The 18,188-nt window shown below is 37.0% G+C and overlaps 1 protein-coding gene across 12 annotated transcripts in view; it reads left to right on the plus strand.

Moving 5' to 3' along the window:
- PRRC2C (proline rich coiled-coil 2C) overlaps nt 1-18,188 on the plus strand; it is a 76,833-nt gene that overhangs the window by 12,208 nt on the left and 46,437 nt on the right. For 8 of the 12 annotated variants that reach the window (XM_079761503.1, XM_079761512.1, XM_079761508.1 and 5 more), the window contains exons 2-10: nt 7,218-7,383; nt 8,177-8,354; nt 9,672-9,781; nt 11,074-11,199; nt 12,867-13,090; nt 14,196-14,278; nt 14,853-14,986; nt 15,067-15,154; nt 16,664-16,808. In XM_079761503.1, coding sequence (XP_079617629.1) covers nt 7,272-7,383; nt 8,177-8,354; nt 9,672-9,781; nt 11,074-11,199; nt 12,867-13,090; nt 14,196-14,278; nt 14,853-14,986; nt 15,067-15,154; nt 16,664-16,808 — 1,200 coding nt within the window. In that variant the 5' untranslated portion in view covers nt 7,218-7,271. The remainder of the gene's footprint in view (nt 1-7,217; nt 7,384-8,176; nt 8,355-9,671; nt 9,782-11,073; nt 11,200-12,866; nt 13,091-14,195; nt 14,279-14,852; nt 14,987-15,066; nt 15,155-16,663; nt 16,809-18,188) is intronic. The other 4 variants (XM_079761507.1, XM_079761510.1, XM_079761514.1 and 1 more) reach the window with 2 other exon arrangements.

Below are 18,188 nucleotides of genomic sequence, written 5' to 3' on the forward strand. Positions count from 1 at the left end.
ATGACAATCTTGTATCTAGTCTCCATTTTTCAGCCACAGCCACATCATCTGGTGCCTAGGCTGTTGCAGTCTGTGAGGTCTCTGCATTCAATAACAGACATACTTCTGCTCAGAATCTAATGGCTTCCCTTTGCTTCAAAGGTGAAATTGAAAATCCTAATAGGCCTACCTTATTCAATCTTCTCTTTGTATTTCAATTCTCCCTTTTTTACTAGCTTTTATGTTTTGAGCATGATTAGCATATCAGGGCCTTTGTATTGCTTTTTCCTCAGCCTTGAAGCTGGCTCCTACCCTCAATCCATATTAGAAGCCTTTCCCTCAGAGAGGCCCCAATCTCCTCTCCTCCTAGGAGGGGAGAAGAGCTGGAGGTCAAATTTATTACCCATAGCCAGTGACTTAATCATTCGTGCCATAAAAAAATCCCTGAACTGCATTGGTTGGGGAAGCTTCCGAGAGGTGGCGCACCACAAACTCCTGTGCTCAGGACCCTCTGGGCCTCCCCTTGTATGCCTCTTCATCTGGCTGTATCTTTAAATATTTTTGTCATAAACTGGTAATCTAGTATAAGTAAATTGTTTTCCTGAGTTCTGTGAAGTGCTCTACTAAATTAATCAAACCTCTGGTTTATAGCCAGCCAGTCAAAAGCCCAGGTAACAACCTGGACTTTTCAAATGGCATCTGAAGTGGTGGTAGTGGTGGAGATACTCTTGAGGGTCTGAGACCTGTGAAATTTTATGCTATCTCCAGGTAGATAGTGTCAGAATTGAGTGCATTTGTAGGATACCCAGCTGGTTGGCTGGAGAATCTTAAGAATTGCTGGGTGTGGGGGAACTCTCACCCCCACACCCCACCCGTGGTGACCAGCAGTGTCAGAAGTGAAGTAGCATATTGAGTATGGTGACAGATGGCAATGATTTTCTTCTTTATACAGGGGGGGAGGGAGGTGTGAAGGTTGGTAAGACTGGACGCAGAAATCAGCAGCCTTGACAGGAATAATGAAAAACAGTGTAATTATAGAGCTAATATTGAAGCAGAAAATGTCAGAATAAGCAAGGAATCAACAAATAGTGTTGATAGGAAAACACTTTAAGATTCTTGTGGCTACAAAGTTAACCAATAGACAAAACTAGAATATACAAGTGAATTAACTGGAAATTAAAAACAAGCTTATCTTGGGAAAAGGAGGGCCTCAAAATCAAAATTGCAAAACTAACACAGAAAACACCTCTTACTGTTAAAAAGGAATGCTCTTAAGAACTTTCATTACCAGACCAAAAAATGTTTAAAAAGTTACCCCAAAAAGCAGGAAAGAAAAATCAAATTAAAACAAAAATAAAAATTGATAAATCTAAGAGTTAGCTCTTTTGGATAAAATATGTTAGCTGAATCACTCTAACTATTAGTTAAAACTAAGAATGAGAAAAATAGTATAAACACACATGAAGAGAAGGCTTGAGAAGTAAGGGTTTTCTAGGAATTAACCAAATATGGCTCAAAACAAAAAAACAAGTTATTCAAAAGCTGGCCACCCCCAAAAGTGTCTGGCTCAGGCGGTTTCACAGGGAAATTCTAGTGTCATTATAATAGACATTTCTCACTGTATTTACAGTGAACTAAAGACATGGCTTGGCAACTAAAATCTGGGCTGTGGCCTCTTTGTATGGCCTGGGAGCTAAGAATGGTTTCGAATCCAGCAGTATAACTTAAAGTCTTAATCTGTCTAAAGAAATAGTCACATGAGTGTGTAAAATACACATACAAGGATATTAACTGTAATATGGTATATGATAAAATTTATAACGTCGCTTATTAAGTGATCCATACTTTAAAACAATGAGCACCTGCTCTGTCTAGTATTTTATGGACTGTAGATACAAGAGCCAAAATATGCTCTCCTAGGCCTCACTGTGGAATCTGGTGATTTAAATACTTAGCTAAACAAGATCATTTTAGATGGCAAAAAATACTGTGAATACAACCGAACAGGACAGAATGGGAGAGTTAAGAGGCTTTTATGAATATACTATAATTTGGTTATCCAGTCACCTGTTGGTGGACAGTTTTCCGTTTTTTGTCTATTACAGATAAAACCAGAGTAGAAGTTTTCATATGTACATATGTTTTTATTTTTCTTGTATAAATAAGTGGGGGACAGGGGGGGACGGGACGATTGATGGATTTTTTTCTTTCTAAGAAAGAAATTGCCAAACTGTTTTACCAAGTGGTTGCAACATTTTACATTTCCCTGAGCAGGCTGTGAGAGTTCCACTTCTTGTACATCCTTATCAACACTTGGTATAACTGTGTGTAATTTTAGTCAATGTATGGAAATATCTCATTGTGATTTAAATTTGCATTTCCCAAATACTAATGCTGAAATGCTGAACATCTATTCATGTGTTTGCTTGTCATTTGTAGATCTCTGATGCAGTGTTGGATCATCTTTCAAAAAGCAAAAATCCAACTTATAAATTTCATCTTTTAAGGATTACTTTTTGGGTGTACTAAGAAGTCTTGAACCCAGGCTTGCAAGTTTTGTAGTTTTAGGTTTTACATATTGTCTATAGTTCTTTTTAAAAAAATAGATATAGAATTAGCATTTGTAAATTTGAATTACACAATGTGTTGGTTGATGGCATACTGCTGTAACCTTAGGCGGCACCTCCATCAGGTCACATAGACTCTCTTCTTTCCCATTCTCTTTTCTATTTTTACGCCAATATCACATCTTCATTGTGTTTTACATGTCTTGAAATTAGGTAACATTGGCCCTCCACCATTTTTCTTCTTTACAAAATGTTTTTTGGTTATTCTAGATCCTGTCTATTTCCTTATGGATTTTGGAATCAGGTTGATAAATTCAACCCTCTACCCTCAATCTTTTTTTCTGAGATTTTGCTTTGGATTGCTTTGAATCTACAGATCAATTTGGCAAGAATTGACATCTTAAATTTTGGGTCCTTTAACCCCATGAACACAGCATATCTCCATTTATCTAGGTTTTTAATTTTTACAGTTTTCAGTATACAGATCTTGTACATTTTTGTCAGAAGCTATATCACTAAGTATTTAATATTTTTAATTGCTATCCTAAGTTGTACTTTAGTTTCTAGTTCTTATTGTTTATTGCTACTTGTTAAATGTATAGAATGCAGTTTTAATAAAGTAGCATTTCATATTCTTGTACAGTAATTCTAACATCTGGGTCAATTGGGTTGGTTTCAGTTGATTGTTCTCTTTAATTGATTCATATTTTATTGCTTCTTTGCCTGCATAATAATTTTTTTAATATATTTTTATTAATTTATTGAGACAGAGGAAGGGAGAGAGAGAGAAACATCATGCATCAGCTGTCTCCTGCATGCCCCCCAATGGGGATGAAGCCCGAAACCCCGAGCATGTGCCCTGAACAGGAATCTAACCGATGGCCTCTTAGTTCCTGGATCAACATTCAACTGCTGAGCCACACTGGCCAGGCTGAATAATAATTTTTAATTGGATGCTACAGTGTGGTTATTCTTCTTGGGTGCTGGATACTTTCATTTTACATAAATACTAGAGGCCCGGTACATGGATTCATGTACCCGTGTGGGGTCCCTCAGCCTGGCCTGCACCTTCTCGAAATCCAGGACCCCTCGAAGCGGCAGGTGGCAGGGGAGGGCGCCACACAGTTCCCATTCATCATGGCCCCCTGCGCCTGTGGTGGGAGAGGCTTGTGCCACCACAGAGCTGCATTCACCAGCCATGAGTCTGGCGCCCAGTGGTCAGCTGAGCGGCTCTTCTGCATTGAGCTTCTGTCCCCTGATGGTCAGTGTGCATCATAGCGACCGGTCATTTGGTCACTTAGGCTTTTATATAGAGAGATTCTTTAAATTTCTTTGGGACTCAGTTTCCTGGAAACACTTAGATCATTTTGAGTGTTGCTTTCAGATTTGTTAGGCAAGATCAGAGCAGTATTTACTTTAGGGATAGTTTTTTACCACCACTGAGATAAGGCATTACTGAATACTCTGCCCAATGCCCAGTGAATTATGAGATTTTAAAAAATGTCTAGCTGGTGAGAATAGCAACTATTCTCAGCCCTTTGTGAGCAACAGACACTATTCCTTTCTAATTATTACAGGTGGTTCTTTCTTAGCTTAGGGTCGTTTCCTCACATACATGTGCACATTAGTATTCTGCTGAATACACGAGGGAGTCCTCTTCAGATCTGTAGCATTTTTCTATCTGGATAGCTCTCTTCTCTCCAATATTAAATCCTAGCTACTTTGGTCACCCTGCGGTATCAGACTCATTTTTTTCAACCTAGGGAATCTACCAGCTTGAACTCCTTGTTAGTGCCATGACCTCGGAAGTCTCCAGGCAATAAGTTCAGGAAACCATAGGGCTCACTTTTATTTGTTTTCCATCTGTAAGTTATCACTGTCCTTCCTTGCTCTGGATCCATGATTCTTCAATTCATTTTAGTCATCCAAACAGAACTTACATTTTAAAAAGTATTTTTAAATAAATTATACAAAGTGAAGCTAATTCTTGATGGTGCTTATTCTGGATTGGTTAGATTATTTTGACACTTTGTCCTAAAAGGAATCTTTTAAAAATATATATACATTATTTTATTTAATGTAGTTTTACATTCCTAAAAGTAATATTAACTTTTTAAACTAGTCACTGATTTTTCTCTCAAGTATATGTTGATGAAGTTTCAACCTAATTGAGAGTTTTGGAGTGTCTCTGAAGCCTTTGAGAAGCAAAACACCAAAAAAGGTAGTAGGCTAACTTAAACTTTGGCTTTAAACTAAAAGTGCCCACAGTTAATGGGCAAACCATTATAGTGGAATTGGACATTCTGGTGTATTCCGTATTATAGTTTATGGCTACAAATTTTTAGTTTTCAGAAATACATATTCTTTTATAGCAATGGGTATCTCTCTCTCACACATATCGATGTGTCTATCGATTATTTTATTTCATTTTATTTTAAATATATTTTATTGATTTTTTTACAGAGAGGAAGAGAGAGGGATAGAGAGTTAGAAACATCGATGAGAGAGAAATATCGATCAGCTGCCTCTTGCACACCCCCTACTGGGGATGTGCCCGCAACGAAGGTACATGCCCTTGACCGGAATCGAACCCGGGACCTTTGAGTCCGCAGGCCGATGCTCTATCCACTGAGCCAAACCGGTTTCGGCTATCGATTATTTTTTGATTATTTTTTATTTCATTTACGCTAACTTCAATCATGTATATGTGGTTTACTTTTTCTGGTATAGTAAGTACTTTTAAACATAAAAACTCATAAGCATATGAAAACACTGAAAGGCATGTTATAGACAGTAATTTAATAGTGGGAGGAGAAACTTTTTCTAGAATTTTGAACCTTAAAAAGAACTACTCAAATATTAATAATATATTTGCAGCCACTTTTACTTTGATCTAATATAAATCTTACTGTGGCTTTTGGAGTCAATTGCTTGTTTGTTTTTTGTATTTGGCAATTTTTTCCCCTCTTGATTTAAAATTTTTTTTTTAGGCAGTGGAAGGGAAGGAGGTGGGGGAAGACATTGATATGAGAGAGACACACATCAATTGGTTGCCTCCCGCACGGGCCCTTGACCAGGAATTGAACCCAAGACCTGACACTCTAAACCACTGAGAAACATCGGCCAGGGCTGTATTTGGAAACTTATTATAATTTTTGGTTTGGTTTTCATATTAAATAGAGAAATTAAAGTTCATTTTATGATTCTTTCCAAGCCCTAATGTTTGTTAATGGCTAGAATTGAATTAGATATTTCATCACCCTGTGGTTCAGTTGTGTAATGTCATAATGTTTTCCTTGTATAAGCCAAGGACAAGCTGAACCCCCTACCTTGTTATTTTAATTTTTGTTTACTTACAAAATTGAACATTTTTAAAAAATATATATTTTAGAGAGGAAAGGAGAGGGATATAGAGTTAGAAACCTCGATCTGCTGCCTCCTGCACACCCCCTACCGGGGATGTGCCCGCAACCAAGGTACATGCCCTTGACCAGAATCGAACCTGGGACCCTTCAGTCCGGAGGCTGATGCTCCATCCACTGAGCCAAACCAGTTAGGGCCAAAATTGAACATTTTGATACATTTGCTTATTGGTATTTCTCTAGTGAATTGTCTGTTCATAGCATAGATTTTTTTTTTTGGTTTGTTTTCTTCAGTTTGTTGAGTTCTATTTTATATAGCTTTCACATTTTGTCAAATGTTGAAATAGGTTGTCTGTTGACTGTCATTTTAATTTTTAAACTACCATTTTCCATTGTGCTGTGTAGAATATTTGGTCATCTTGTTTCTGAAATCCTTAATATAAAATAGATGCCTGTGTTGAAGGTAAAGTTGAAACTTTATTCAAAACAAAGACATGTAAATATCCAGTGGGATATGTTCTTCAGTAGCACAGAGTTCTGGGCTGGAGATTCAAATTTTGGGGTGACCAGTTGGTAGTTGAAACCGTAGGAGTGGAAGATTCCATACAGAGAAGAATTTAGAATGAGAAAGAAGGTGAGGACTGGAAGGATGTCATGGGAGGAAGGTCTGGCCTCAGGTGGAATGGGAGGAAAGCTGCACACTTCCTTTGTGGCAGTGAGTGTGAAGACTATTCTCTAATAGAATCACTAGAGGAGCTTTTCAAAATAAGGATTGATGTGCAGGCCCTACCTCAGCACCCCAGATTCTCGTGTATTTGAAATTCTCTGGTTGATTTTAATGTGCAGTAGAATTAAGAACCACTGTTTAGAATATATCTGCTTATAATAAGTCAGTGAGCCCTAAACTTTTGTATTGCTAAGTAAAATGCAGAGTACTGGGCCCATCCTCAGTGTTTGATTCAGTAGGTCTGGGATGGGCCTGAGAATTTGCATTTCTAACAGGTTTCTAGGTGATGCTGAGAAACACTGTAACCATAGGTGGAGGAAGGGAAGCCCTTGGGAAAGATGGGTGTAGATACAGATGGGCTTTGTAGGTTTGCCCCAGGACATATCTTAAACTGAAGGGAAATAGTATTAGAGCTAATTTGAATTCTTAATTGATGTGAGTTAATTGAAGATTGATTTCATTTCTCTGTGTTTTTATTTTTTCAGAATTTCTGTAAACATTTGAATTTTAGGAGTTTTTAGTAACCTAATAAATTATAAAATTTTTCTTTTTTTTTCTCTTTTTTTATGTGCCATCTCTAAGACTGGTTTTAAGGGGTGTGGCAGGAGGTTTTGGACTCGATGAGTTTCCACCGAAATGTCGGAGAAGTCAGGCCAGAGTACAAAAGCAAAGGATGGGAAAAAGTATGCGACACTCAGTTTATTTAATACTTACAAGGGTAAATCATTAGAAACTCAGAAAACCACAGGTGAGTAAAATTAAGTGGTATTTATATTTTTATGGCTTTTATACTTTTGTTACTATACCAGTAAGTGGTGCACTGGAGCTTTTGCTGCTAGGAAGTGGGACAAACCCATGTTCACACAGCCTATTTACAGTGAGCTTTTTATGTACACAACACTTTTCAGGGGATATGAGTTATATATATCTTTACAATTAAAATCTATAAACATGTTTATTTTTTTGTTTGTTTGTTATTAGCAGAAAAGTAGAGTTGTGTGGTCCAAAGGGGAAACTGGTGCAAGGAGATTGGTAGGCATAGAGATACATGTTAGTGGGATTTATTTCCACTTCATATTATGAACTAGAGAGAGTCCTGTGATGTCTTGGTTTTGTTTTTTGATACTTTAAACCCAGTGTTTACAGTGAAAAGTGAAAGTTGGACCACATACGTTACATTAACAGTGTTTGTTATGCACATAAAATCAGAATATTTATTCTTTAACGTACTAAGTTTTTTGAGTTTGAAATAGGTCCTCTAAAAAATTCCAAAACTGGCATTGTCAATGTTCACCTTCTCATTGTGTATTGGATTTATTAGAATTCTTACAGCCTCTGGTCAGTGGCTTGATAGCTTATTTTAAATATAATCTCTGCATTGGATTTTGTTGCAGGTGTGTGGCTTAGTTTAAAGATTCTTACCTTAAAATATTAGGGAATAATAGTTCCAGATTTAATTAATTCCTATTTCTATATTGTTTTAAGAGTAAAGTGGGTAATAAAATAGATGTTCTAAGAAAGTTGATGTTATTGATCTTTAGTTGCAGCTCGACATGGATTACAGAGTCTTGGAAAAGTTGGTATTTCACGGCGCATGCCTCCACCTGCTAACCTCCCAAGTCTCAAAGCAGAAAACAAAGGCAATGATCCTAATGTGAACATTGTACCTAAAGATGGCACAGGATGGGCATCAAAACAAGAGCAGCATGAAGAAGAAAAGTAAGTCAATGTCTAGTAAAGAGTGAAACCAGCCCCCTTTCTTGGTAGGGAACTTACGTTTGAGTTCTTTCTATGAGCTAGGTGTTATGCTGGATGTATTACATATCTCATGCCCTTTAAAGTCCATCGAGTCAAACTTTTGATTCATTTTCCCTGTGAGTGGGTTTAGTGGCAATAATTCCTTGTGTCAAGGCAGAACAGTGACAGTTGCTAATAACAACTTTTCTTGTAACCCTCTATCAGGTTCCCTCCTCTCCCAGTCCTACCAAATCAGGCTTTCTCTTTCTAGTATGATTGGAAGTGGATTATATTGAATAATTCCATGGCACAAAGAATTTCTGTCTGCCTAGTTCCCTGAAACTATGCCTGATGCACATTGTAGGTGCTCAAGTGATATTATTTCACTGAATAAAGAATTAGCAAGAAAACTGGAATAGAATTAATGTCCCTATTAGTCATCATTCATTCAACAAATATTAAATATTCTGTATTTCAAAGATTATGCAGGGCTCTTAATTTATTGAATAATCAGGTTAAGTAGCAGTAATTAAAAAAAAATAAGGCAAGTATCTGGGTACTTGATGCTTTTTGCCTATATCTATTATCAGATTTCTGTGCTCTTCTTTGGGGAGCTCTGTATAGTAGATTTGACTACTTGTCAAGGATGGACTGTCCTCTGCTTCTTAGTTGTTACAGAATTATTTTGCACTAGTAAGTCAGAGGTCCGAGTATACCAGAAATATATTGTATTTCTTAAGTCTCTTAACCACCTTTTCCATTTTTAAGCATTAACACATTATAAGGATTGAACAAAACTGTAGACCCTTTTTAAAACACCTTTTACTTGGGGTGCATTAGGCAGATTGCTGTTACCTTTGAATACAGAAATAAGTACAGTGGTGAACCTGTTTACTGCCTGATGGAGAGCTTCCCTTATTAGCCTTATCCCCTGGCTAATTCCATCACTCCAGACCGTATGTATGTGTAAACTGTTAATTCTAATTATAAATGTTCACTTCTTCAAAATAGGTTTTTGGGAGATATATTCAATAATGAATGTTTCTTATTTACAAAATGAAAGTAAGCAGAGCTATCTTCTCCTTGGGGTATTTATCCAAAGGTAGAAATGAAAGGGGACAAAAACAGCTATACTTCATTTAAAGGGATGTTGCAGAGGGAAAGCTTTTGTGGAGGCTGCATCTGTGAGTAAATATGTAGCCAGAATATTTGTACAGAAATTCACCTTAAATACAACATTCAATTTATTTTATTTAAGCATAAAATATCTGAAATAATGGATTCATATTTTATTTTAAGAGCACCAGAAGTTCCACCAGCACAGCCAAAACCTGGGGTTGCAGCTCCCCCAGAAGTAGCACCTGCTCCAAAATCATGGGCCAGTAACAAGCAAGGTGGGCAAGGAGATGGTAAGTGGACATTAGCTGGGGCACCTGGTCAGGCTTGATAGTTACTGAACAGCCATGCAGGAGATACAGGGTGGATTTGTGTGCTGGCAGGGTGGAGAACATTGTCAAAGGATATATTCAGGCCCTATTAGGTGTCTTTTAAAAATCTCTTGGGCTAATTAAGTTTCTAGGTCAAGAGCTATGTATGCCTAATGATAATGAGTAAGATTTAAGAAGGAGTCTTTAGGATACGCTCTGTCCCATATTATTTTATCTTTATCCTACATGACCAGATAAACCTTGTACTTTCAACTGTTTGAGACAAGTACGTGGGCATTGTGTATTTTGCTAGAAACCATATTCATCTTCATCCATGTACCCTAACCTCTCTGTTTCAAACATACTGCTCATGATTTCCATGGTAGCGTAGAAGTAGAGAGTAGCCCTAAAGCATAATAGTTGGAATACTTCCCTCCCCACAGGGAATTGTGGACACCCCAGCAAAAATTTTTCCACTTAAAAACAGGAAATGTCTATAAAATATTGTATGGAAAAATTAATCTAAGCCCTGAATCTAATAAAATCAGCTCTCTCTTAATTTATACAAGTATAAAGTAAATTAAGTGAAAGTAGGCAATGAAATGAAGGCATTTTAGCTTCACCATGGTACTTGCAGTATTCATTAAAATCTATTTCAGCCCTAGCCGGTTTGGTTCAATGGATAGAATGTCGGCCCACGGATTAAAGGGTCGCAGGTTTGATTCTGGTCAAGGGCATGTAAGTACCTCAGTTGCAGGCTCAATCCCCAGCACTGGTCGAGGTACATGTGGGAGGCAACCAACCAATGTGTCTCTCTCACATGGATGTGTTTTTTTTTGTCTCTCCCCCTCCCTTTTACTCTCTCTAAAATCAATGGGAAAAATATGCTCGGGGAAGGATTAACCAGAAAAAAGAAAAAATCTTTTTCAGTGATATAATTTGAACTGATTCTTTGAGTATTAAGGAATTTACTTCTACTGAAATAAAGGAGAGAGAAACAAAAGTGAAACTCTTCACTTGCTTCATCTTAATGAGTCCTCTGTGACAGTGTCTGGGATGTTCCTTAGATTTTTATCTCCTCATGGCTGTTCATTAACTTTCCAAGGGATTCTAAATCTAAATAATTAAAAAGTTTTGTGGTTACGAATAATCATCATTGAAATATGGAATAATTTACCCGAAAAAGGCAGCTCTATCCTGGGAGGGTTTTGAATATTCTTTGGTATGAAAGTTACATTCAATATTTTGTGTGTTTTTTAAAAAAAAATCTATAGGAATCCAGGTGAATAGTCATTTTCAGCAAGAATTTCCCAGCTTGCAGGCAGCTGGGGATCAGGAAAAAAAAGAAAAAGAACCAAATGATGACAACTATGGACCTGGACCCAGTTTACGCCCACCAAGTAAGAGTACTTTCTGTTTAATAAAAACATAGAATGAGATTACATTTGTATTTTATCTTGTGATATAACTTCCTGCCTGCTAATGTTGTATGTATGACTTGCCTACTTTTAAAAAGCAGACAGTAACTAGTTGTTTGCCAATCAAATGTGGTTTCTACATTAACAGTATCAGTCCAACTTGAGAACTTGTTGGAAGTATACATCTTAACAAGATGCCTAGGTGACTTATTTGCACATCAATATTTGGTTGTTTTTGCAATAGTAAAGTATTTAGGGCAAACCTCCAATATGCATATACTTACATATTTATAAAACTATTTATTTTTTGCTACTCCATTAATATTTAGGGATCCCTTGCTTTCTGAACTCAAATCCAGGAACCAAATAAGTTTGGATAGTGAGAGATACTTGCATTATGTATATTACAAAGCAAAAATTTGAAATAGAAATATAAAGTCTTTGAGATTTTTTTAAGGCTTATTATTTGTATTAGTTTCATATTGTCATTACCAAATATCTCAAAGGACCTGTATTCCTGGGCGAGTTCCTCTTTGCAGTAATGGTTACAAATTCATATTTCTGATACCCTGATACATTTCGTATTTTTTGGCTCATTTCTTGTCAGGTCTGGGTAGATCATCTTATTTTATTTATATATTTAATTCTCACCTGAGGATATGTTTTTTAAGAAAGAGGAAGGGAGGGGAAGAGAAACACAGATGGGTTGCCTCCTATACTCGTCCCAAGTGGAGAGCAAACCTGCGACGTAGGTATGTGCCCTGACTGGGAATTGAACTCATGACCCTTTGGTGTATAGGATGACATTCTAACTGAGCCACCCAATCAGGGCATCTTATTTTTTTTTAATTGCTGTGATGTTCAGGAATTTATAGTATTAGGAATAGAGTGTCAACTCTGCTATTTTCCTTTGATTTTCATCACTTATCTGTTGCTGCAAAGCAAATTTGGCAACTTTAAACAAGAAACTGAATGGACTCATGGTTACACAGTACCTGAGAGTCAAGGAATGTGGAAGCAGCTTAGCTGGGGGTTCTGGCTCAGGAACTCGCCTCACAGTTGAAGTAAAGCTGTCATCTGACACTGACTTGACTAGGGCTGCTGTTCCAAGCTCACTCATGTTGACCTGCTGTTCTATTCTGCAGGTTACACAGGTCAGTCCTGGAACACTGTGAGTGGGTGGTAGACAGGGTGTGAATACCAGGTGATAAAAGACCCTTAGAGGCTACCTACCAAACAAGGATTCCTTGTAAAACCACTTACCAGTCTTACTTGGTTAAGTGTAGTTGAACCAGATAATATAGTCACTAACTCTGCTCACTTGGTCACATATAACCAGCAGTAGTAGATTGAAAACATGAATGAGCATTATTGACAAACCTGGGTTGTAGAACTCTACTCCCCTACTCTAAGGAACTTCAGGCATAACTGTGATTTTAAACTCCCTATCAAATATTGGTAAAGCTTAATACAGAACTACTAATGTTTTCTTCCCCTACCACATATTTTGTTTTGGTGACACCTTCTGAGGTACATCATCTCTGCCACTGCTCTTGACTACCTAAAGCATTAGTAGGGCCTAGATTAGATTTTCACTGTTACATTTTCAGATTTTTTTCTTATTCTTTTCTTATCTCCCTCTGTACCAGATGTTGCTTGTTGGAGAGACGGTGGTAAGTCTGCTGGCTCACCCTCAACATCTGACCAAGATGAAAAGCTTCCTGGCCAGGATGAAAGCACAGCTGGGTCATCAGAGCAAAATGACATCCTCAAAGTGGTAGAAAAGAGGATAGCTTGTGGTCCTCCACAGGCTAAACTGAATGGACAGCAGCCTGCCCTGGCTTCCCAGTACCGAGCTATGATGCCTCCTTACGTGAGTATTGCTAAATCGCAAGTGCTTAAAAAAGAGATGTTTGATCGGGGTTCCAAAAAGAGACTTGGAATGGGGAAAAGTGGGTTTTTATTTTCATTAACAACTAATAAAAATTAGCATTTTCTTTGATAATGAATATAGGAAACAAATCACAGTACCTGTGATTTTATTATTAATAGGGGTCATTGATATTTTCATAACACATTACATTGTTTTAGATATTTCAAAATGTTGTTTATACTCAACATTACTTTGTAATATTTATTAGACCCATGGAGAGACCCACTTGTTATTTAGTGACCTAATAAAGAAGCACATACACTACTATGTGACATTTCTTTTTTTTAATATTGTGGTGACAGAATTTTAGTATAATTGTCATACTTCACATCTATAGATTGTGCATTTTAAGACATTTTTATTTAAAAAGTCTATAGAATTTATCAGACTGCCAAAGGAGTCGTGTATGGCACAGAAAAGGTTAATACTGCTTTAGTTCTAAAGTCTTTATTGGTACATCTTTTTTAGCTTTTCATTATGGAATATTTTACACATATGTAAAAATATAAATAATAGTACAGTGAACCTCTCCCCATATCTACCATCCATATTTAACGGTTAATTTGTGGTCACTCTTGTCTCCTGTTTCCTACCATCTTGGATTATTAAAGCAAATCCCAAATGTCTCAGTTTATAATGACTGTCTGCTTAGTAACTTGACTCAGAATCCACCTGTGTCTACGCATAGGAAATCTCCACGTCACTACCTGCCCACCCCCCTTGGGGTATAAACTCTCCCTTATTTTTACCTGAACTTAGTTTCTCTTTATCAGCAAATCTGCCTTCAATTAATCTACCCCTGCATTAAGATCAAGTCTCACATTTCCTTTCAAGTACTTGAATTTGGTTAAGGCTTTGCTGTTTTCTGGGGTGCATGCATATCTTTTTTAGTTTTTCATGTCAGTTCACAATCACTTTTATGTAATTTTGTTAATGGGATAAGTTCTTTCTATGATGTGTGCTGGTTATATTATTATTATTTGTAAACACTTGGTGGCAGTAATCTTACAAATGGCATTCATCAATGTTTGTTTTTCACATTCAGATGTTTCAACAGTATCCGAGGATGGCATATCCTCCTCTTCATGGCCCCATGAGGTTTCCACCTTCTTTATCTGAAACAAACAAGTAAGACTACTAAATGATTAAAGTCCACAAGATACATACATATATATGTTCATTAAGATTTTCTGGTGGTTGAGTGGATTGTGATGACTGATTCATTTTTCTGTTCTCAAAGTACAATTGCTATACTTGGCTAGCTTTTATACAACAAAATTATCTTACATAAAATTCTGAAAACTGACAATTATGGCCCTAAAAATCAATGACACTTGTTTATTATCCCTTCTTCTATAATGTTAAAGACTCCCCATTCTCTTTTTGCTTAATGCTCAGCATCCTCCTGAATGATGGTTTTTGTTAAAGTTCTGTATTTTGAGATTAGTGTTATATACATATATATGTTTTATTTTAAACCTTTGACAATTAAAAAACCTTGTCTGCTCTTAAACACTTGCATAAAAATTATGTATTATCCTAAATTTATATGTTAATATTATAATTCCTTCATACATATGCATTATATTTTGTATATTGTATATAAAACATTGTTGAATTGAAATGAACTAAATTCCAATCTTTTAATTTAGAATAATTAAAACGTTGTATTCTTTTCTCCTTATAACCTCTCATTCATTAGAGGCCTTCGAGGAAGAGGCCCACCTCCTTCATGGGCCTCTGAGCCTGAACGCCCCTCCATCCTTAGTGCATCAGAACTGAAGGAACTTGATAAATTTGATAATTTAGATGCTGAAGCAGATGAAGGTTGGGCAGGTAAGAGGCAAATTAGTTAAGCGCTTAAAAATTTTTTGATCCTTCTAAGCAGTCCTTCTGAGTTTTCCTTATTTTAATAGGTGCCCAGATGGAAGTAGATTATACAGAACAGCTGAATTTCAGTGATGATGATGAGCAAGGAAGTAATAGTCCTAAAGAAAACAACAGGTAAGTTGTTGTGATATCTTTTACAATGAATAGTATGAGTTTATTGGCATGATAAGCCTTAAATTTGAGAGGCTTCATTATTAGTAGGCATTTGTTCTTTATTTATAGAATTTCTATATTCCATTCCAAGGACTTTTATTGAGTCATGGTGTGATTAATGAGCCAATTTAAAAAATACAGCTAATCAATAAATTAAAGTTTTATGTTTCTAAAGGAAGTGCATATTTTAACAAAGATGTTTAGATAACTGCCATCTAATTGGAGATCTTTTTTTTTTTTTTTAATCCTCACCCGAGCATATGTGTATTGTTTTGAGAAGGAGGGAGAAACATCAATCGCTTGCCTCCTGTACACACTCCAACTGGGGATGGAACCCACAACCTTTTGTTGTACAGGACGACATTCTGACCAACTGAGCGATTCAGCCAGGACTAATTGGAGATATTTTGAGAGACATCATTAAGGACCATTTAAAACTTATTACTTGCTTGACCTGATCTATATTTACAAAATTGGAGAAAAATTACCTGGGTTACTACATCAAGACAAGCTACATCAAGTCTTTGATTTTTTAAGCTTAACAAGCAGCATCTTAGAAAATGGGAGCTTTATTTTTTCTTTCTTATGGAATATAGGGGCCTCAGCATCAGAAATATATAGGTTATGTGGCATAGCAATTAGGCTTTTAAAACACACAGGAGCGTGCTTACGTGCATACATTGGTGTAGTTTTTCACTCTGCTATTCCGTGATCAGTTGTGAGATGCTGTGATTTGTTGTTGTGTTTTTCTTTAATACTGTAATTTGATTTATCTTTATCATTAAGTCAAAATAAATTAGAATACAGTTATTAAGTATCTGTAATATTACTAAATATCATTTAGTTGGGACTTTGGGTGAGGGTGATGGAAAATGACGGGATTCCCTTCCTTTGCCAGGTTGTGTTGAGAGTGTGTGTGTGTGTGTGTGTGTGTGCACGTGTGTATATTTTTAATCCTCACCCGAGGATATTTTTCCATTGATTTTTAGAGAGAGGGAAAGACAGAAGCAACGATGTGCGAAAAACACACAGATTGGTTGCCTCCTGCATGAGCCCTGACTAAGGTCCGGGCCCAGGCCAGGGAGGAGCCTGCAATCAAGTTCTGTGCCCTTGACTGGAATCGAACCCAGGACCCTTTGGTCCGAAGGCCCACGCTCTATCCACTGAGCCAAACTAGCTAGTGCTGTGCACATCTGTTTTTGATAACACTGTACTTTATATCTTGTGGTGATAACCTGGCCAAGCCTAGTCCCCACTACAGTATAGGTATATATAGTGGTGCTAATTTGTTTATATGTTGAATAAACAAAATAGCACCACTGCATCACAAAACCATCTCTTTCATTCCTTGATAGATTTTTTTCCTTGAAACCATCTGGAAATGTCCTTTTTGTGTAAAGGAAGTGCATTTACTTATGGTAAAGTCTGTCTACCTCACTTTTATTTCACTTGTTTTTTTTTATTCTTCAGTGAGGATCAAGGTTCCAAATCCTCTGAAAACACTGAGACTCGAAAAGAAGCAGATGAGGTGTGCAACACTAAATCATCATCTCAGCTACCTACCCAGCCATCAGTAGCAAAAGGTCCTTATGGGAAAGGACCACCATTTAATCAGGTTTGTTGGGCTCAAGGAGATCTTTGTCACTGCAGATACTATGGATGAATTAACCTTATTAATCATAGTTGGACAAAGACTTAGGAGACGAAAACTATATTTTTTTTTCTTGAATAGATCTAGATCTAAATCATAATTTATTGCATATAACAGGAACAAATTATTATATAGAAACTAAACTTTTACCTTTTTTTTCCCCTTACAATAATTCTGTCATATCGAAGTAGAGGAATAAAGTGTTTTGCCAGACTACCATTGCTGAAGGGCTTTATGGTTCACTGAATACTTTATACATCCTAGTCCAGTGATGGCGAATCTATGACACACATAGCCATTTCTGATGACACACGGCCGCTGAGGCAGCCACATGCCGAGGATGAAACATTTGCTGCTCCTGAGGATGAAACATTTGCCAAATAATGATTTTTCCTCAAAGTGACACACTACCTGAGTTATGCTCAGTTTTTTGGCGAAGTTTGACACACCAAGCTCAAAAGGTTGCCCATCACTGTCCTAGTCAGTAGTCATCTTTGAAATTGTACCTTGATTAGGGAGGTCAGACACAGGGACTAGAAACATCTATTAACTCTGAGCTATTTTGAAGAATATTAAAGAAGGGAAGTAAGTATATGGGCAACAGATACACTTGATCCTACTTCAAAGTAGCAAGAGCTTCAATGAGAACTGGGAATAAAAAAGAGCTAACTTCCAGAGAGTCCACTTAACTCCATGTATTAGTTGAAGTCATGCAAACAGATGGAGGAACCCGTCCCTTCAGGGTGTAAAAGTGGGTAGCTAGCAGTCCCTATGAAAGCAAAAGAAAGTCAACAGACTTCAGTTACAGCACACTGTGATAAACTGCTGCAAGAGAGACTGCACATAGGGAATTCTTAGAGAATACTATGGAAAAGCCTTTACAAAAGACTTGGCACTTGAAGCAAGAATTAGCCAGTAAACACAGGAAAGAGAGCCAATTCCTAGCAGTGAGAGCAAGAGTAAGAGCTCTGTAAGAACCAGTAGTTAGTTTTGTAGGCTATAAAAGGAGGTTTAAATTTTGTTCTTAAAGCACTGGTTAGTCATTGGAGAATAAATTTGGAAACTCTGAAAAGGAATTTTTCAAGTATTCTGTGTTCTAAAATCCATATTTTGTGTTATTTTTAACCTACTGGCATAATGGGAAATGATAATTCCTTTGTGAAAGAATAGAGAAATATATATATATACACACACACACACACACACACACACACACACACTAGGGGTCTGGTGCACAAATTCGTGTACCAGGGGTCCCTTTGCCTGGCCTGCAGGATTGAGCCAAAACAAGCTCTCCGACATCCCCCGAGGGGCCCTGGATTGTGAGAGGGCGCATTCTAGGCC

The sequence above is a fragment of the Cnephaeus nilssonii genome (genome assembly GCF_951640355.1).
Source record: "Cnephaeus nilssonii genome assembly, chromosome: 21".
Classification (NCBI taxonomy): domain Eukaryota; kingdom Metazoa; phylum Chordata; class Mammalia; order Chiroptera; family Vespertilionidae; genus Cnephaeus; species Cnephaeus nilssonii.